Below are 19192 nucleotides of genomic sequence, written 5' to 3'. Positions count from 1 at the left end.
CTCGATGACCGAAGTACCTTCAAAAAGGATGCGCCATGACGGCTAGTGGGGCTGCCGTATGGGTACCAGAACAAAACTATCTCTTTGTGCCGGATTCACGTTGGATTCCTTGTGAGAAAACTGAACGACAAGCACTTTATAGTGCCCGTCTGGATGTTTTTACCTATTAATCCATGAGCAATCGACGCCACTAATGGGTATAGAAGGTGTGAGGCTGTGAGCTTTAGCTGTATGACTTGCAATGGATCTCAAAGTGTTATATTTGGATTATGACGTCTCCATCTGCTGGGCAGTTCCATGCGCTTTTATGCGCTTTTAATTTTTTCAATGTTTCCTTCATACTACAGTAGGGTCCGGAGTGATTCTGGTTCATGTTCTTCGCGGCTCGGGATGGTGGCGGGCGGGCTTCTTTTGCCGGCCGCTCCATAACAAAGAACTCCGACGTGCGCTGGGATCGACCCAAGTTGAAGCAATCTATCCTTGGTCTCGGAGCTGGTCGAGAGTCCGAGCCTGAACCAAGATGTACAGCATTGTCCCGAGGGGCGTTGTCAATAACAGCTTGAAGGATCGGGCTTGACCTGCCGACGTCCGAATGTGCCGTGACCATATGTGCTCTGCGGCACTCATGCTCTGCAAAGTTCGCGGTCATAACAATTGGTGGCGGGTGGGCAAAGAGGATGGACCGTGCCCATCTGTTTGGAGAACCAACAGTTTGCCATAGCGGCGATGGCTGCACTGAGATGTGAATCGACTAAACACTCCAACAGCGTCCGTGGTCCTGCATAGCCTTGTTGCAGAACCGAGGCCTTACAGACAAATGGTAGGTTCTGACTTGCCCAACCCTCCCCCCAAGAACACCTCCCTCTTGCAACATATTTCGTTTCCCGTACATGCGAACATGGTTCCTAATCTGGTCACTAGGGGATGGGGTGCCCGCAACAAAACGAATTCGGCTACGATGAGGTATATAAGCGCGCCACGGTCTGTTGAAAATCTTCAACACCGCCAGCTGCTTCACCGAAGAGAAATGTGCCTAAATGGATCATCCGGCGTTCTACGTATCAGACTGGTGGATACTCAACTCCGTCTGCCAGCTGTCGGGTCATCTCGAACTCTTTTACATCACTTACATCGACAAATCAAACGCCTGGCACCGGTTGACGGTTACTTATGATGTTGGCGAAGCCCAACCACATTCCCTGGAAGACGATGTACAGCGACTTGAAGATCCACAAGAAAAAAGCGATCTGATACGCCGTTCTATCATGGATCGCCTGCATCAGGTCCAGTTTTCTGACAACATCACCCGGCTGCATCTCAAAACCGAAGAAGGAAAACTCCACGTTGATGTAGTGAACGACGCTGAGGGTGCGGTCCAACTGCCACAGGCAAATTCTCTCTCACCTGACCTGATGCAGCTTCCAGCAGTGCATGAGAGCCAACTGGGAATGGACTCTCATATTTCAGGCTTCGTCTACAGAGTCCGCTACGAAGGTGTCATCTATATCAAGAAGGAGATTTTCGGGCAAGCTGTCGAGAAATTCCGATCCGAGATGAAGGCTTTATATCAGTTGAGAGACTCCAAGCATTGGGTGCAAATCAAAAGTCTTGTTCTTGATCAACGTGGCTCAGTCAAGGCTTTGCTCCTGGAGTATGCTGGAAGAGGAACACTGGGCACCCTCCTCCACAAAAATGGCGGAACAATACCTTGGGCCTCCAGGTGCATGTGGGCACAGCACATTGTCCACGGCATTCAAGAGGCTCACGCGCGAGGCCTCGTTCACGGGACGCTGAACCTTTCCCATGTTGTTATCGACAGCTCCAACCACGCTCGGATCATCGCTCTCAACAACGACCTTTCTTTGTCGGATCTCACGAGGAAGCAAGACATATTGGACTTGGGGCAAATTTTGTCGGCCTTGGTGGAACCTTGCCCTACACACGTCCCTCATTGGTATCGGGAAATTATCAGAAAATGTTCTTCTCCGAGCCCGCAACTATCTGCGACGGACTTAGCCGCAGCCTTTCCCGAGAATTTATCTCACACTTTTCGACTGCTCACCATCGAAGTTCTCGACACAGAAACCTCTCCGGAACAGAGAGCACACCAGAGCTCGCCAATCGAGCCCCCGCTCTTGCAACTTCCACTCAAGTACGATGAGCTAGAGGAGCTCAACCACCGAGGCTTCTTGGGCCAGGTGTACCGCGCGCGGCATGTTCCCACCGGAGAAGTGAGGTCTCTTCAAAGTTTCAAAGCCGGAACCCTCCCGGAGCAGACAAGGATTGCAATCAATGAGCTTGTCGAACATCGTCACTCGTCCTTTGTCCAAATCTTTGAATGTTTCAGGAAGGACGACAAATTCTGGGTGGCCATGGAGAATCTTGAAGGGTGCAATTTGTTCAGCCTCATCAATCATGAGATTGGGTTGCACGAGCTTCACATTGCTCGGGTGTCTCGAGATGTAAGAAGCCTCCCCATCAAATTAAGATGACGATTAACTCGCACAGGTCCTTCGTGCCCTGCATGCTTTGCATCGTCAAGGTATTGTGCACCGGGATGTTAGATCTGACAACATCTTGCTTGATCCGTCCGGCCGTGTCTGTCTGTCTGGGATTGATCTCTGCATCAAGGCCGGAGCATTACGTCCGATCTCAGCGCCAGACGCGGGTTGGATGGCTCCAGAAATGATAGATGGCAGACCTTACGACTACAAGGTCGACATTTGGTGTGTCGGTATCACTATTCTTGAGATCGTCGAAGGCAAGGAATTGCTGGACAAGCTTCACAAGGCAAAAGCAACAGCATCGAGTACTCTGTCAGACCTTCTGGGCAAGCTAAAGCTGCCGTTGTCAGAGTCCCTTAATTCTCTACTCGAAATCTGCCTAGATCCATATCCGGGACGACGCCCTAGTGCAGAGGAATTGTTGCAGGTGAGCTGATCCCTTGTTTACCAAATTGACGAGCTAACGGAATCGTGCAGTTTGCATTGCACGATTTCTGTGCTGCTGATAGAGACATGGCAAGTCTTGTCTCCGAATGGAGATCAAAGGTGGTGGAAAGTTGAGCAACAATCAATCGACGCAACAGATCGTTTCCCCTGGTTGGGACCATTTCTGTCTTGTCTGTGGTTTTAACAGCCCAACTTCTGTCAGACTTGAATACCAACTCCACCTGTGAGGGTTGTTCCGCTTCAGCTGCTGCAATTTTGTCGCACGGGTTGTGGCTGTTGCAGCATGACTTTGGCTGTGTCTTCATTGTAATGCATAACTCCAAATTGCTCAACCTCAAACATCCAGGCCCTGGTAGCTATGCTTCGTAAGAATGAACTTATGATGTGTTTTTGGCGGTCACAAACTCCTAATGAGAGCCAAATTATCCCTTGCTTGGAATTACTATTTCACCGTGAGCCAACCATTTCACATCCAGGGGAAAGCTGGCAAGCGTCACGAATACATCACCAGCAGGCATTCCATCATTCATGAGCGACAAACTGCGGCAAATGAAGACGAGCTTAGGAAACGCTCGAGAGTTCAAAGGGAAATACCAAGGAGGAGAGAGAGGAAATTGGGAAGCTATCCTGCTTTGCCAGTCTAGATGGCTGTGACGCAGGGAAAGTGTTGCTTGAACAGCCAGCATTCTTTTGCCATGAATTGAGATCGAAAAAGCCTCTCTATGGACAGATCCGATTTCGTGCCAGACGAAAGTTCCGTTATTCCGATTCGGGGCAGTACCCCGTGAAACGGGCAGCGGAAATCCGGTCGCGTGGTTGAGGAGACAAGCAGATCTCAACAATGTTCCGGTACCAGCCGGGAACCTCTGAGCAAAACCGATCAAAACTGAAAGGTCGATGGTGTCCAGGATGAGGATCATTCGCTGCCAATGCTCATAGCACCATTCCCAGCTGGAACAAAGTCTGACTTGACTCCCAAGTCTAAGCTGGTAGGGCGACCAGCCATCTCAGGGGGCTCCCATCCTGAACGACACCCACGGTTGAAGTCCGCAATTTGGGCACAGTCATGTATGTCGATGAGAATACTGTCAAGGGATAGGTCGCCGTGCACGTATCCTTCCGCATGAACATGCCAGACGCCACGAATGATGTCCCTGGCCCACTTGGCTCGACGATGCCAAGTGACAGGAGAGGTGCCATTGAGAAGATCAGCCACCGTATCCTGCTCAGCGTAGTCCAGTAGAGCTCCCTTCACTACCAGGCCAGCATTGTTCACCACAATACTTGCCAAATTGACCCTGCCTCGAAGCGTACGTAGAGGCTCCTCCCTATGTCCCGATCCAAAATGTCCTTTCTGACGTAGGCTCCACCGCGATAGCGAACCTTGTAAGCAAAACGGCAAAGATGATTGTTCAAATGTAGCTCGTTCTCGGGAACTAGTGAGACCCTGAACGGATGAGTGCCAAAACACTGTCGGTCTTCGCCAAATGCGGTGCGGAATTCGCGAGGCGGGATCGTTGCCCTTGTTCTTGTTGCCGTGCCCGATTGTACGCGTTGAGGCCAATCTGGTGCCGAAGAGGTGAGCTCTGGGCGTTCGAGTGGCCAAGAGATGGACAGGACATTCGCTTTGGCGCCGCCTCAAACTGGTCCCTTGATGTCGGCGGCCACATTGGACTCCTACTTTGAGGGTCCATCTCAGCGGAGTAAGCTTGGGGAGCAGAGCCTAAAGGATATCCATGGTCCCCAGCCGTGCCGGCATAAGATGGGATATCGACTTGTTTAGACACGGACTAGACGGAGGATGCAGAGCTTTGAGAGGCCAGATAAGAGAGGGGCGGGGTGGTTCCTGGTGCGACCGTTTGACAGGATGGCGAGAGAGATCGTCCCTGTTGTTGGAAGACTGTTTCATTAATGGGGTGACCCCTTTTAACACGCTTAAGGTAATGTCGTAGTATCTAGGAACATTAATATTTGAGGTGGACCCCAAAGAGTAAGAAGCTACTCACCCCTTCTTTGAAATCAAGTTCCTGCTCGAATTGTTTGAGAGCTGCATCTAGTCCCTGGCGATGAGTCTGGGTCTGATCATCCTGGACCTTCCGTTTTCGCAGAGTTGCTTCCCACTCTTCGTCTTGACGCCGACGGTGTTGTCGTAGTCTGGTATCCATTTCATTACGCCGAGCTGCCAATTGTTTGGACTGCGTAATTACTCGGTTTTCGGCTTTTTCGAGAGAAGCGAGGAGGCCCTTAATCAGGTCCACTGTCAGTAGATCGGGCCTGGACGGCAGTGAGGGCAAGGGTGGCAAAGTGAGATTGTCGTTAAGGGTCGCCGTGTCACTGTTCGAATCTTCAGGGTCGATGGAAGCTTCTCGCGGCTGCCGACTTGCGACGATGTCAGTCTGCTCTGCATGAAGCCGTGGACCAGGAGACTGTGGGCGATCATGAACCACGCCGATCGTGTCACCCTGGTCTCCTCTCACCGAAGGATTCTCAGCTCCGTCCCTGCCGATGCGCAAGCGGATGATACGCTTAGGCTTTTTTGCCCGCCCGATCAGACCTGTACAATTTTGGGCCCGACAAGCACACCTTTGCGGCTCTGCACCCCGGGTATCTGTTTTGTAGTCGAACACCAGCTCTTCACCCGCTTCGATGTCTCGCGCCGCAAAGATTCCCGCCCGGACTTTACCCTCCACGTGCCACAACTCGACGTAGCAATTGGGAGAGCAGGAATGATTGCAGAAGCGCGACAAGTTTCCTCTCTTTTGCGCATCGATGTATTCGCCTTTCTGCAAGAACATAAAATAGTCGTGTTCGTTTCCCTCCTCACGGTACTGTTCCCTGCGCCGGAGATACACTTCTTCCGATATGACTTCTCCTACGTATTCGATGATGAATTGCTGGCTTCGTAAGCTCGCATCTGTTCTGAGGCCGTAACCCTTGTCTCCCTGATAGATGACTGACAAATCGGCATACTGACGCTTCGAAAATCTTCGATTTTCACACCGTTCTCTCGAGGGACAGTCGGCGGTACATTCAATACAAGAAGCACGATTCACACAAGTGTGTTCGTCGCACGGCTGGTCTTTGCAGGAGCACGTGTAGTTCGGCTGGCGGCTGGCCCCTAAACCGTGCAGGTAGGTGCAGGTTTTGATGGATTTGAACGAAATGAGTGCTTCGGCCGTGCAGTCATCAAGATGATTGAGGCGAACAATCTCGTGCGGCTTGTTTGGCTTTCTGGTTGACATGCTGACGATTAATGGCGAATAATGTCGATGTCCAGATGGCTGAATCTGCCGCTTGGGATCATTGGGTTTCCAGGAGATTTTAGCCTCTCTGAGAATGGTTTCAGCCTCGCGAAGAGACGGTATTGTCAAAGACCGCCCCTTCGACTCGTAACTTTTCTTGACTCTGTCGCATTCTTTCTTGATTTTGGAGGTGCTGTAGGTGACTCGCTGTTGCCTTTTCGGCACCTCGAACTCAACCATGTTTCCTGCCTCACAAGAGTCTGCCACCACTGACATGGCTATGTAATGTTGGTGCGAAGTCTTTTTGCACGTAAAGCACCATTCCTGGAGCCTAGATTTAATCTGTTTCACAGTCACATTGACGTTGCGGCTAGAGAGTTGTTTCACAATATATTCACAAGTCTCGTTTTCCGTTATATACCAATTCTGGATGTCGGGCTTCAGAGTCTCCCATGTTTCTGGGAGAAGCGGCCCCGAGCGGTTGTGCGACATTGCGTGCTGGAGAGTTGCTCGAAACGGGAGTAATGCAACGCGTAAAGGTAATATTGTGCTCAGATTAAAGTCACCGTATAAATTCTGAGGAGGCTGTGCCGCGAGACTCTTTCTTCCGGTGGTGCTGGTAAATGGTAGCAGTCGCAACAGTAATAGCGATGAAGAGGCCTAAGAGGCAGACAATGAGTGTCGGCTGAGGATTATATAGCTAGACTTGCATGGGTTTGGGGGAGGGATTCTCAGCCTTTTTTCCAAGAGGTACGAGCTTCGATTCCTATCGTAAGTACTCGCCGCGCGCTCTGCAGTCGAGCTTACCATTTGCTCGGCCTATTCAGCGCTGCTATACTGTTCAGTGGCGAACATCTCAAGCCTTTCCAAGCGGACTGCGAGTAAATAACCGTACGGTAATGTCAGAGTTTGCTCGGAGCTGGCGAAACTAGAAGGTGCCTACGTCGCCCCCAATCTGGCCCTTGCATTGTTATGCCAGCCCAGCCTCGAGGATTCTTGTGTTCTTCCAGTTAATGCATGGGGCGACGGAGCACTAACCAATCCACAGAATTTGGTGATCTTTTGTTGATCACTGACAGCCAATCATTTGAGAGAAGCAATGTCTGACTGCGACGGGAGAACCAACCTTAGTATTCACCTTTCGTAGCCGCACGGGCCGCAACCATGACCAGCGATCAATCCGAGACCTCATGCGTTGGAGAAAAAGGAGTTGTCGTCATGTTCCAGAATGGTCGATCCTATTAGATAGTAGTTGCGGTAATGGTGGAATCTCGCATGAAGCGCGCGACTGAGGCATTCAGCCACGGATTGGAGTTGACTTTCTTCTCAGATCTCAAGTGCATCCGAGTATTCTGCGTCCGGTGCCCTGCTGCGTTGCGTTACCCCCCCGTACAATCTGAAAATGAATGACTTTTTTCCACTCAGCTGTGTACGATTCCATCGTGCAATTCGTAGCAGGATATGAGAAATATTCACGTAGCCATTGTTTCTGACCGAGATCAGACTTTCACTGCACGCGATGACCGGGCTATCGGCACCTCCGGAAGATGTTCGACAAACTCTTCCGCGGACAAGGGTTCGCGTACGACAATGTCTTTGACTGGACAATTGGGGAATTCCAGAGGCTGGAGCCTGGAGGAGGCCTACGTCGAAGGGCGCGGACAAGAAAGGCCAGGAGATGACACCACGAAGCCATCATGTTGTGGAGTCCAGGAGGTAGGCAACTCGTCGATAGTGGGCATGATTCTCAAAGGGATTGGGAACGTATCTATCATCGAGAGCCAACCGTTTCGTAGGTATCAATTCCGACAGGAAGGCGGGAAACGCAAACGGTTGGCTGGGCATTGGCAGATTGAGCGAAAGCTTGCTTAAATCCCCCACCATTGAGAGGCTGGTCGTTATTGTTGCCTGTGCAGCGACCGTTATGGCGACCGTCTTGCAGAGCAGGCTGATGTCTCTTTGGACGAGCTGCCTTTAGTCACATTCAGGATCTGCCTCCCCTCCCCTCAACGGATGCCAGCCAGTAGATTTATTTTTCGTTCTCGGGATGCGACTGTGCAGTGGGTCCGCCTTCTGAAGCCTTCGATTAGAACGTTGTAAGAGGTTGGTTACAAGAGTTGCTGGTTTCGTACGTTGCCAGCCGCAGGGATTATCTATTTTCTGGGTGGCGCCGTTGTTAAATAATGCTCAGTGAAACAGTAAGAAATAAAGGTATTATGTGTCTGATTCAACTTCATCCGGAGGGATGGCCCAGACTAGAACCGGTGAGGGCCAGACCGACGACCCCCGGTACGGATTTTCCCCACGAAGGTGGCCAGCCGGCCGGCGTCTCGCCAGCTATGACAGTCTCCTAATTTACGGCCACGAAATCGACCTACTATCTTTAGCTTAGTAAATACTTCACCCCTACTCTCTATTAATTCCGATCCTTTTCCCGTGTGGGCTTTCTGTACGGAGATGCTGGTACTCTCAATAGGGTCTCAACTTGTCGCCGCCCTCTTGCTCGCCCCTCTTGTCTCATCGTCCCCGCTGCCTGATCCAGACGTTGATGAGCTGCGGTCCGTCGCACAGTTTTGGCAAATTCACGCTGCTGTTTTTTGTGTCCGAAACGTCACGCTGGTACGATCGTCCCGTGAACTTCGCGAGGCACCATTGCTGAAGAGTTTCAGCCGCCGCTGCCCGGGTAACCGTGGCCTATCGTGCGGTCGAGTCTCCGCAGATGCGGACGCGACCAAAATGCTACCGAAGGGGACGAAAGTCTAGCCCGAAACGCCGTCTCTGTCCCCTTAAATTCAGCTGTGTGGTCCCGCAAGGTCGACCTGACCTGTAGCATATTCTAAGTGGAACAGCAGGTTGATTGCCTTCCCCTCGAGACGCGAGACCAAAGGCAAGCTTGACCCAGAAGAGTGGCGACAGATTGCCCAACATGATGCTAAATTGTTGCCTGAGTCTCGAAACTGAACCACGCCAGCCGCCAGACCCAGACAAGGCGAGGCTTGCGCGGACTGTGATCCCACAATGTTGTTGGCGTGGTAGAACCTTTGTCTTGCTTCCCATCCGCCTTCGACGCGTGACCTTCAGCCGCTAACAATTGACTCACCGGCGACAAACCCATGCTCAGGGCCATGAGATACTGAGCTGCTTCTGCCATTGGATAATTGTCCCACGAAAACAAGTTTGATATTTCGCCCCGGGCTTTGGGGGTTATGCGACGCCATTCATGTGACAATCACACCGAGTGGACAACCTCTGCAGCCAGATGCTCATGAAGTGAAAGTGTGGGATGAGGGGGGCCGTCGAACTTGCACTCTCATTGAAAATGTACGTAATGATACGGAAGACTTGTTCAATCCATCTCCTTCCGACTGATGCTGCGCACTGCCGTGCTAGGTGCAGTTCTTTTGGCTGAATCGTTACGCGTTTGGCGTAAATCGCAGAGGTTCGTGTCTTCAAAGAGCTGAATCAGAAACAACTCGGATGCTTCCTGGAGACTGCCAGGGCTCACGATTGAAAACGGATGTCCGATTCGAGATCGTGTGCTATTTCTCGCACCAATCTTTGAAATGGGAGTTTTGCCATAGTGCGTTCAATTGGCGAGTCAGAACAAGAGGTCAAGGTCAACATACCTGATATCGTCGTACTTCTCGAAGGGCAACAGTTCCCGGCTTATATCGGTGTGGGTTTTTGACTGTGAATCAGCAAGTGTGCCCCTTGAGGAGCAAGAGCGACTTACCTGCTGCTACTCGTTTGACACTTTTGCAAGACGTCTTGGTGGGGTAGGTCTTTGTTGTCCATTGCGAGCGGGGCTAGAGCAGTTAGTTATCAGAAACTGAAGTGAGGCAAGCTGTCTGCTTTGTGCTTGCCATCGAGTTCTCGATTGTGGAAGATGAGAATCGGATCAAGGTTGGGAAGGCGCGGGGACTCCCATTTTATGGGCGACGAGCAGCAGTACGCCAAGCTAAACACCTTCCCAGGCTCAAGACAAGTTTCTTTTGCTTGCCGACCTCCGTTTTCAGTGGCGAAAAGGGTGCACACGTACACCCTCTTTTCGAGCCTCCACGCATTCGCTAGGTGGCCATTCAGAACTACTCTAGCGCCTCAGCTAGCGCACCAATGATGGGTCGGAACAACAAGCGCCAACCCGGGTATTGGCCACTCACGGCTACTCCAATGCATCAGCCCCGGTGACCCAGGTTGGTTTAGTTCCTTCCTAATTCGGATTAATGGCGAACCTTACCCTCGGGCGACTACAGGACGGCGGAGCCGTTTCAGGCAAGGGCTTAGGCCATGGTACAGAGTCGGAGCGCATATTTTGAAGAAGACAACTGGCCTTCAGGCAATTAATAGTTACAACGACCTCGCTGCAAACCATCCTCGCTGCTGAGTCCTGGCCACACAGATGTTGAGATATACAGCAGGGCAGATTCCCCGAGCCCGGGTACTGGGGAAGTGGAGCCGATTTTCCAAACTGTCAGAAATCTGAAACACACCCTTGGCTCCGTCGAGCACCGCGGTGGACGTGGGTTGAAAGATAAATAACCGTGCGATGGCAGGTTTTCCTGCAAGCAGCGTCGATCCTCATGCCGAAAAATCCGGAAATTAGAATATCCAAGACCGTTACTTCAAAAACATGTCAGCTGTGCAAGCGGATAAAGAAGAAGGTAAATTCCAAGACCACGTCAGGTTCTCACGCTCACGCTTCTCCAGTGTAGCGGTTTTCCATGTACCCGATGCTCTCGGGCTGGGGCCATCTGCGAGTTTAAGGTAGACAGACGCACACACAGCAAAAAATCATATCACCAGCTGCGAGATATCATCCACGGTATATTCCAGAGCATCAGGTCAAACGATAAATCAATAGTAAACAGTCTCCTTCGTTCTATCCATAACAACAGCCCTTTGGCAGTTATCGCCGCGGTTCTGTTCCACAACTTCCAGTCCCTGGACGAAAGGCATCTCCATGGGATCACCAAAGCCGATATAGAATCAGCGTTGGACTTCCTTCCACGTCCCAAAAATGAAGAGGCATCCACACTACAACATTCGAGAACCTTGTTCGCCGAACCGTCCATCGACAGCCCGTCAGACAACCTTTGTCTATTCATGCCTCGAACTGCCGACTCAGCTATCGGGACTTCAGAGATAGATGTCGAGTCTCATGAACTATCTGGTAGTCCTATGACGCCGGTATATCTATACAGCGGTGACATTGGCGAAGCCTCCCAGAGCTGCGATCTCCATGGCTCTACGCTTTTTCAAGATGATTCGAATTCGCGGCCCATTTATTTGAACGACTTCCCAGAAGCGAGCTGGGAGACGATATTCAATATATCGTACCCCGATACCGTGGTGTCACCTAATCTATGGCGAGGCAGTATATAGTTCTATTTGATTGACCAATGGTTGTGAGCAATGTTTTCGCCCACCCCTTTCGGCTCCTTTTTCGTCGTCGTTTCGAATGGCTCCGCGCGGTTTCTTCTCTTGATGTGTCCGCAAGGTTTATCTGCATTATCTCTAGCTATCCCTCCACACTCTGAGAAAGAACGTGTTTCAGGGCGGGCAATAGCTCTAGCACCTTCTCTTCTAAGCTCTCGAGAGACATTCTCATCTTCTTCAACTCGTCGGCCAACATCCTATTTTTCCTTTCACTCTCCTCCAAGCTCTCGAGCGTCGATCTCGTCTTATTCAATTCGTCCAGCAAAACTCTGTTTTGCCGTTCGCTCTCTTCAAAACTTCGAAATCTTTGAAATTGCTCCCCTGTTCTTTGTCGTAATGTGGCTCGAAGTAGCTGGTTATCGACATGAGTTCGGCATGGTTTTGGCTCGTGCCCACCACCACAAGGGCAGAGGTCTGGATCTTCATCGAGGCGGTTTCCGCGTGATGTCCTCTTTAACGGCTCTTCTGCCAGGCAAAGGGGGGAAATTATAGCCCTGTTTGGCGCCGCCATGGGATAAGGTACCGCAGCTCCAGATTATGGTCAGCTTCTTCATCATATGTTGAGAGGAACACACCTTGAGTCTTACTATCTCTGATTGATCAGATTGCGTGGGTTCACGTTGGAGATGGATCAAGGGTTTTTCTCTCGTCAAAAGTCGTCAATATTGTCTGGTGTGCCCATTTTCTATAGCTTTTGGCAACCACACTTTTTGGTGGCTGTCATGATACGCTCACTGCCACAGAAGAGCGTGTCGCCTTCAGGCAGACCGCTGAAATCTGAAACCAAGGAGGGGGCAAGAGTTCGACATCTGACCATGGCCGCGGTGTGGGGGCGTTGGAAATGGCTGAACCTGGTTCAACTTCAGGCCTGGCAGTCTCGGTTTCCTCTACAGGTAATCGAGCTCTCCTTACTACCTGAGAAGGGCAAAATTGATTCGGGCATGTCACAGTCTTCGCATAGCAAAGCCGCTTTATTAATTGTCATTGATAGTGCTACTTAAGACCATGTGGTGGGTAAGGGCATCCCCGGACGAGTTTGCTGAAGATTGTATATGAGAGCCAATGAGACCTCCAATGAGCTTTGTAAATCCCTCAGAATAGCCACCAAAAGATCATCTTTCGCGCGAAGCTCGTTTTGCAGACGTTGAAGTTCCTCACTTAGGCCAGCACCGGGCCACGGACTCAGCCACTGACCATCGTTATTATATCCGGCTTCCATTGTTCGGGTGTTTGGAGGTCCTTGGAGGTCGATTCCATGGGGATGAGGGTTTGATGATGTAGTGTTGAGGAAGTGGGTTGACAACCACGCCTTATGCATCCGTCGCATATGGTCTTGGAGGTTGTAGTTTCTGGTGAAAGGTCTCCCTGAAACTCCTCGCAACCTTCGACTGGCCAAAACATCTGCACATGAATTCTGTGCCCCATGCACCTCTCGCTGATGCCTTAAAAGTCCAGATCGGGTAGGGAATGGCCTATGGCAGCTTCCACACTTGTGTGGGCGTTCATGTCGATCCATGTGCTTGTTCCAGTCTTGGACCTTGTTGAACGTCACGCTCGATGTCTGACAGTAAGTGCAGTATATCTGACCATGTTCGTTGCGCGGTGGAATTCGGCTGTGGCTGGGAACTTGGCTAGGTGGATGATCGATAAACTCGCTTCTCATTGTCGCCGTTCGCTTTTCTTCGGCGGCTTTGAGCCCCAGGGCGGATTCTTACAGTTGGATAGGCTTGTCCCTGAAATGATCAAAGAAACTGCTCACACGCCACTATTAAAAGCTATGGTACCTCAAGTTGTTGAAGATGGGCGGGGTTCACTCACACGAAACATTTTCGTAACCATGCACCTTCGGAGTTACAGTATACCGCCGGTTAGCGTTATCGTTCTGGCAGCGCTTACGCTGTACCCTTCTGGCCATGTGCCGATTCAGGCCCATCAGCAAAGCGCGACTCCCGCGAGTCCCTTTGCGCTGCCCAATTATCCGAGACGGAAAAGACCCTTGAACCGTGCAGTGAGTTGTCCTCTGGGGCTCGGCGGTCTCTCATTTAGTGATTTCGTGGACGCGGTATATAGGTCGTCAGTTGACATCAAAATTGTATTCACTGCCACATTTTCTACAGCTGGCTTCCTTGGAAAAGTACATTTGTAAGTTGTCAACTGAAGAAATAATTCTGGTGGCCTTCAGCAGAGGTCATCCCGCATTAGAATACGTCCGGTAATTCTTGTCCTATAAAACTGGACCGCGTCCCCCAAACCTGTTGAAATATTTCTCGTCCTCATTTTCTCGTGATGTGCCCTTCATGCGTGCAGAAGAAAACTAAATACCCTAAGCCCAAAACACCGATCAGGTGGTGTCGATTGATTGTTGATCACAAGATGGAGCCACGCCCATTGGCTAAAGTGGCTGACGCCAAAGTCTTTGAGTTGGTTAAGATCTCCATACAGTGTGAAAGATTTGAGTGGCGAAACTATCTTCCGCCGTCCAAAGAAGTCTGATGCTGAGTCGAGGCTTTCTTATCTTGACTTGGCCGCGCCGAGCCTCCCGGTGAAAGAGGAGACGAAGAATGATGCCATCCGGGAGAAAAGAGAAGCGGCAGGAGAAAAGACTGCAGGTCAGGCGGGTGCCGAAGACCTGTCACCAGCACCAAAGAATCGAGAGCGTGAAGAGGCATTTCAGGGCCATCTAGATGCGCGAATCAGAAAGCACACAACCAGACAGAACGGTCCGGCCCGAAGGAGGGTGTGGGACAAGTAGGAAAAGGAGACTGGAGGTTGGCAGTGGTCAGCACATAAAGACAAGAATACCTTTGGGGAGCCATTAATCACGGAAAATCGCCACTGAAAGAGCGTAGTTAGCGGATAATAGTCGTTGCATAAAAACTTCAGAATTTCGATGATCTGGTCTGGAGGATGGGGAAGGGTACATTTCCTAGAAATAACTGTATCGTCCACATTGTTAAGTCTGCAGATTCAGATAGATCTCCCTTCCAGGAAAGCAGATGACAGCCTTTCTTTCAATCACAATGAAAAGTCATAATTTTTAGATAGCGTCGTAAAGTACGACTGGAGGTCTCTGGTGATACAAATGATCGGTTGTCGGCGTTCTGGCACGGGAGGAGCGCCGGCGGCTGTCTGTAGAGTTTAGACAAATATGTAAAATCATTCTCAGGCCTGGTAACACGATTCATAAAGACTGACATAAAATAAATACATCAAAACTTGATCATGTCCACTTTCGGTCTCTCCCGCTCCTGATAAATGCGCCCCTCCGTCGAGAGGAGAACTTGGACAGCACAAAAAGGACTAGTTGCCACAAATCGCTTGTACGATATTTTGCGGGGGGCCGACGTCGTACAATTTGGATGTCTCCAGCGATATAATTGTTCCATCCAGGGTAGTCAATTTGCATGGCCCATATCCTGCCACAACTCCAACTTGAGAAACAGCAATGTCGTTACAGCGGCCAATGCATTGGCGGTAGCGGCAAGGCACAATATATTGCCCAAGTCATAGGTTTGACCGTCATTCGGCACGAAGCCCGCAATAAGCTCTGGGCCGGCGTAGAAAATGATGTTTGTAGGCCATTCTTGGCTATCTCTTCGTGTATTTGTACCGAAGGCCGTCTCGTCAAGGAGTAGGGAAGTCGGCAGCCCGGCCATACCATTCGTCAGTCCACGTGCCAAAGGAAGTGGTATGCTCGCACCAAGCGTCTGTGGAAAAATTCGAAGCAGGAGGAGAAGCATCGCAGAGAGTCGAGCCATGATCTAAAGGACTTGAGGAGAGAAAGGTTGCAAAACGGATGAGGAGTAGGAAAGGTTGCAACAGATACGGGCAAAGAACAGTATTAATACTTGGATTAGCATAGAAAGTCCTCTAGCGGAGGTATAAGTCCGCAATACTATGCATCGCTCTGTTCGAAACTCGTGCTCTAAAGCGCGCGCTCGAAAAGGGGGCCATTAAGGACTCGGCTTTTGGGCGAAGTCAGGCACCGCATACACGCCTGAATATTACCTTTTTCGGACCGCTCCGCTTTTTTGGCCAACGACAAGGCTACATCTCCTGAATCCTTCCGCCTGATGACTATCCATACTTTTGCGCTCACTTTTGTAAGATAGGATACCCGTGATCGTCTAGGGCGCCCTTCCATTCTTTGTCATAGAATACGCTATCCTCATCCAGTGTTGCCACATATCGATTTCTACTTCGTGGTTTTCCCGAGTGGGCGTTTCTTAGGTGAGTTTCAAATTTGTCATTTCTGTTAAATGCCCTGGAACACCCTGGCACCCAACACTTATATATGGAACTGTCGTTGCTCCTGTAAACCGTCATTTGGTGTCTTTTCAAGTGTTCCAGCCGGCGGAAGCATTTGGCTTGCCCGGTTTCCTTATTCGCGCAGCCTGGATAATCACAGCCAAATTGATTGCCACGAATCATCGAGTGTATTTTGACAAGGTCAGTCTCTGATTTGGCAGGCTGTAAATCGGGCGCTATTTGATTGTCTAGACTGGGCATCGGAGTTGCGGAATTGGACATCCGGTCGGAAAGTTGATTCTGAGTTTTCGACCCGTTGAATAAAGGCTCTCTAAGCGCAGGAGCAATAGTGGCGGCGTGACGAGTTACAACCAGGCCTCTGACATGGTCCCCCAAGTAGGAAGAGGTCGTCTCTGTGCTCGAATGCATCGTTGGCAATTTTATGTGATAGGTGTCGGGGTCACCTGGGTTGTACAACCCCTTAGACCACACCAGAGCCTGCGGCAGGTGCCGCCGGGGGCGTAAGTAAATACCATATTCATCGTTAGTGAAACACAAGGGTAAGCAAAGTTCTCTTTATGGTAGTTGTGATCAAGCGATTATTATCGTATCAGAAAGCTGTTATCATTGTTGCCATGGGTTGTGGTGGGGGAAATCGCGAATACCGGGGGCTAGGGACTTCAGTGCCTCGACTTCCGACGCATGAGACAATTTCTAAACATTATTTTCAACCTGCGTCTGTATGTATCACCTTACACCAGTCAATTGCCGCCGTACCATACAATTCGGGATTAAAACTCCGACGCTATTGTACAGTACGTCGCCACCCAAAAAAAATCAGCGCGGGACTATATCACCGACTCGGCCGGAGAGTTGACCCGATGGTTGCGCTCTTCCAGTCCGACCGAGTCTCAATGCGCAAGGATCTGACGCCTGGGACTATCTTCTTCAGTGCTCCAGAATTTGTACTCGGTCGCACATTAATTGGTGCGAAGCTTTGTGGGCACGCAGAGTCATGGCTGCGACATCTTCGCCTTGCAGACGCTGACCGCTGGTCTTGCCTAGGTACAACTTCTCTTAGTGTTTGCGATATCGATGAAATTGAAGTATAAGACCCATTGTTTAACCCACATCACTGATGTCCTCCCATGAACAAGAACCTTTTCGTCTAAATTCAAGTATGTATTTCAAAGCGATCATCCCGAGTCTTTCGACAATCTTCCTCCTCCCTGGACAGATTTTTAGCTTAGCTATCCCCTCACTTTCTCAACCGGAGCGCGTGACAGTTCGAGATGTCGACAACGTTGGTGCAGTCTTACAGAGTGCCGATACTTTCCTTGTCATCTCTATCCCCAGAGACGGCTTGTCGCACACAATTTCCAGCCTAGTTTCGCCTTCTACACTTTCACCTGACGCCGTAGAGGGCCTACAATACGACTCTATTCGCCTCCTCAACGACGAACGCTGCGAATTCGAAACTCCGAACAGTGTTTTGGTGCTCGGCGGTGGGCTGCCGACGTTGACATCGGTGGGACCACCGCAAGGGATTGTGGACGTTGCCTGTGCACTAGAGTTGGATAGAAAGTGATGTGTTGCGTCTTTGGACCGGTATGGGGAAATGGAATTGTTGAAATTAAAGTACCATGCTTGAGGCAATTTATGTACGCATATGTCTTTTCTACTGTTACATGTAGAGCAAGCAAGCATATATTCCAACGAGTCGTGACTAGGCTGGTAAGCTCTGAGTGAAGAGTGAAGAGTGAAGAATCCCTGTGGCTGGCAACATACGAAACCAGCAACTCTTTTAACCAACCCCTTACAGTACAGTACAACCATCTAATTGAAGGCTTCATCAGAAGATGGACCCACGCCACAGTCGTCCCACTCATCCCGAGAATGAAAAAAATCTAGTGGCTGGCTGACAAGGCCCTTCACGTGACCAGACGTAAGCCTCCTTTTTGGGTTTCTTGCAGGTTTTGAGGTAGAAAAATAAAAATGGGAGAGCCTGAAAACTATTTTGAAAACACCATGGTTATATGTGGTTGATCACAGCAGAGCCTTGTCCAGCCTCATGCAGTAACGTGTTCTATTGTCTAGTCGCAACCACGTATGCTTCGCCCCATCTAAGCCTACTAAATCCCCGACGTCGACAAAGACTTTAGTAACTTACCTATAGTTTAAAAGGGTCGTGCCCCCGATTATACTGTAGAGTCTTCGTCTTCTCCAAAGCCTTCAGTCTCTATACACCTACTATAGGGAGAATAGACTAGATACCCTAAACTACTCATTACCCCAGATCCGTTACCTATATAGCTGCGCTCACACTATCATTCAAAAAGTCGCACCTACACACCGAACCTCTCACTAAGCCCGATGCAGAACACCGAAGAGACCGCAGTCAAATATCAACAACGCCAAATAGCGCAGATCCTCGCTGAGCCAGAGCTCAGCGAAATACAAGAGCAGCATGAGGATAAGAGAGCTGATTTTACCGACGACAGAATTGCAGATTTCATGCAGATGGCCCGCAAAGCAACCTCCGTTTATCATCGGAATTATCACGAGCTAGTGGCATAAATTATTGCCGAGAAAGAGTGCCGCCCCATACCACAGTTGAGCGAGGAAGAAAAGGCTGCTGTTACAGACCGTGACATCGCAGAGAAGATAGAGACGGCCGACACACAAACCTCAGACGAGCTTCGACATCTCTTTATGGAAATAGCGAAAACTACTGCTGAAGAAGAATACCGCCCAATGCCAAATAAGGAAGACTAAGACTATAGAGGTACCTAGATCCCGAAATAGTATTAATGATGATTGGACGCCATTGCACTCAGAAGCTAGCTGAAATTAGTAAAGTGCTTTTGGTGCGTTACCTAGACCGGACACCGATTTTGTGTGTGTGTACTGTATTTTTGAGGTAGAACGCACCACGGTTTCCTGCGGTCAAACTTGAGGTCCTTCGAACACTTTCTCTGGCCTTCTCCGACGTCTGGTAATGCACTCATGATTGGACGGCTCTGACCATGTTTCTTTGCGGTTCTGGAATCTGCGGTACAGCGATTGGTGGGAAGCAACTCTCGTGGTGGTCGAAACACGGCCGCATCCGGAGATAGATTGCTCAACCACGGCTCGGCGAGGTGCATCGAGACATCAAGTGGGGATTCCTGTCCGACAGCCAGGCAGAAGCGAGGCTTGATGAACCATGCAAGGGGTGTTGTCAGGGACTTTGGCATGCCCAAGTATCCGACACTTTTCTACCACGAAGCTGCTGCCAAACCAACACGACGTGCGAGCGGCTGAGAGCCGCTGAGA

The 19192-nt window shown here is 50.3% G+C and overlaps 3 protein-coding genes across 3 annotated transcripts; 1 reads left to right on the top strand and 2 right to left on the bottom strand.

Moving 5' to 3' along the window:
* Window positions 1–1037: 1037 nt before the first annotated feature.
* Window positions 1038–3347, top strand: PV07_10508 (uncharacterized protein; the record flags this gene model as incomplete). Its single annotated transcript, XM_016397843.1, has 3 exons — window positions 1038–2462; window positions 2509–2931; window positions 2982–3347. The coding sequence occupies 3 exons, from the start codon at window positions 1038–1040 to the stop codon at window positions 3063–3065; spliced, it is 1932 nt and encodes a 643-aa protein (XP_016245034.1). The 3' UTR covers window positions 3066–3347.
* A 520-nt stretch (window positions 3348–3867) lies between these two features.
* PV07_10507 (uncharacterized protein) lies at window positions 3868–6685 on the bottom strand (the record flags this gene model as incomplete). Its single annotated transcript, XM_016397842.1, has 2 exons — window positions 3868–4674; window positions 4958–6685. 2 exons carry the CDS (start codon window positions 6683–6685, stop codon window positions 3868–3870), a joined length of 2535 nt encoding a protein of 844 aa, XP_016245033.1.
* Window positions 6686–15024: 8339 nt separating this feature from the next.
* PV07_10506 (uncharacterized protein) lies at window positions 15025–15387 on the bottom strand (the record flags this gene model as incomplete). Its single annotated transcript, XM_016397841.1, has 1 exon — window positions 15025–15387. One exon carries the CDS (start codon window positions 15385–15387, stop codon window positions 15025–15027), a length of 363 nt encoding a protein of 120 aa, XP_016245032.1.
* Between the last annotated feature and the right edge of the window lie 3805 nt (window positions 15388–19192).

The sequence above is a fragment of the Cladophialophora immunda genome (genome assembly GCF_000835495.1).
Source record: "Cladophialophora immunda strain CBS 83496 unplaced genomic scaffold supercont1.6, whole genome shotgun sequence".
In the NCBI taxonomy this organism is placed as follows: domain Eukaryota; kingdom Fungi; phylum Ascomycota; class Eurotiomycetes; order Chaetothyriales; family Herpotrichiellaceae; genus Cladophialophora; species Cladophialophora immunda.
The sequence above is the reverse complement of the archived record's forward strand: the minus strand, read 5'-3'. Positions and strand labels throughout refer to the sequence as shown.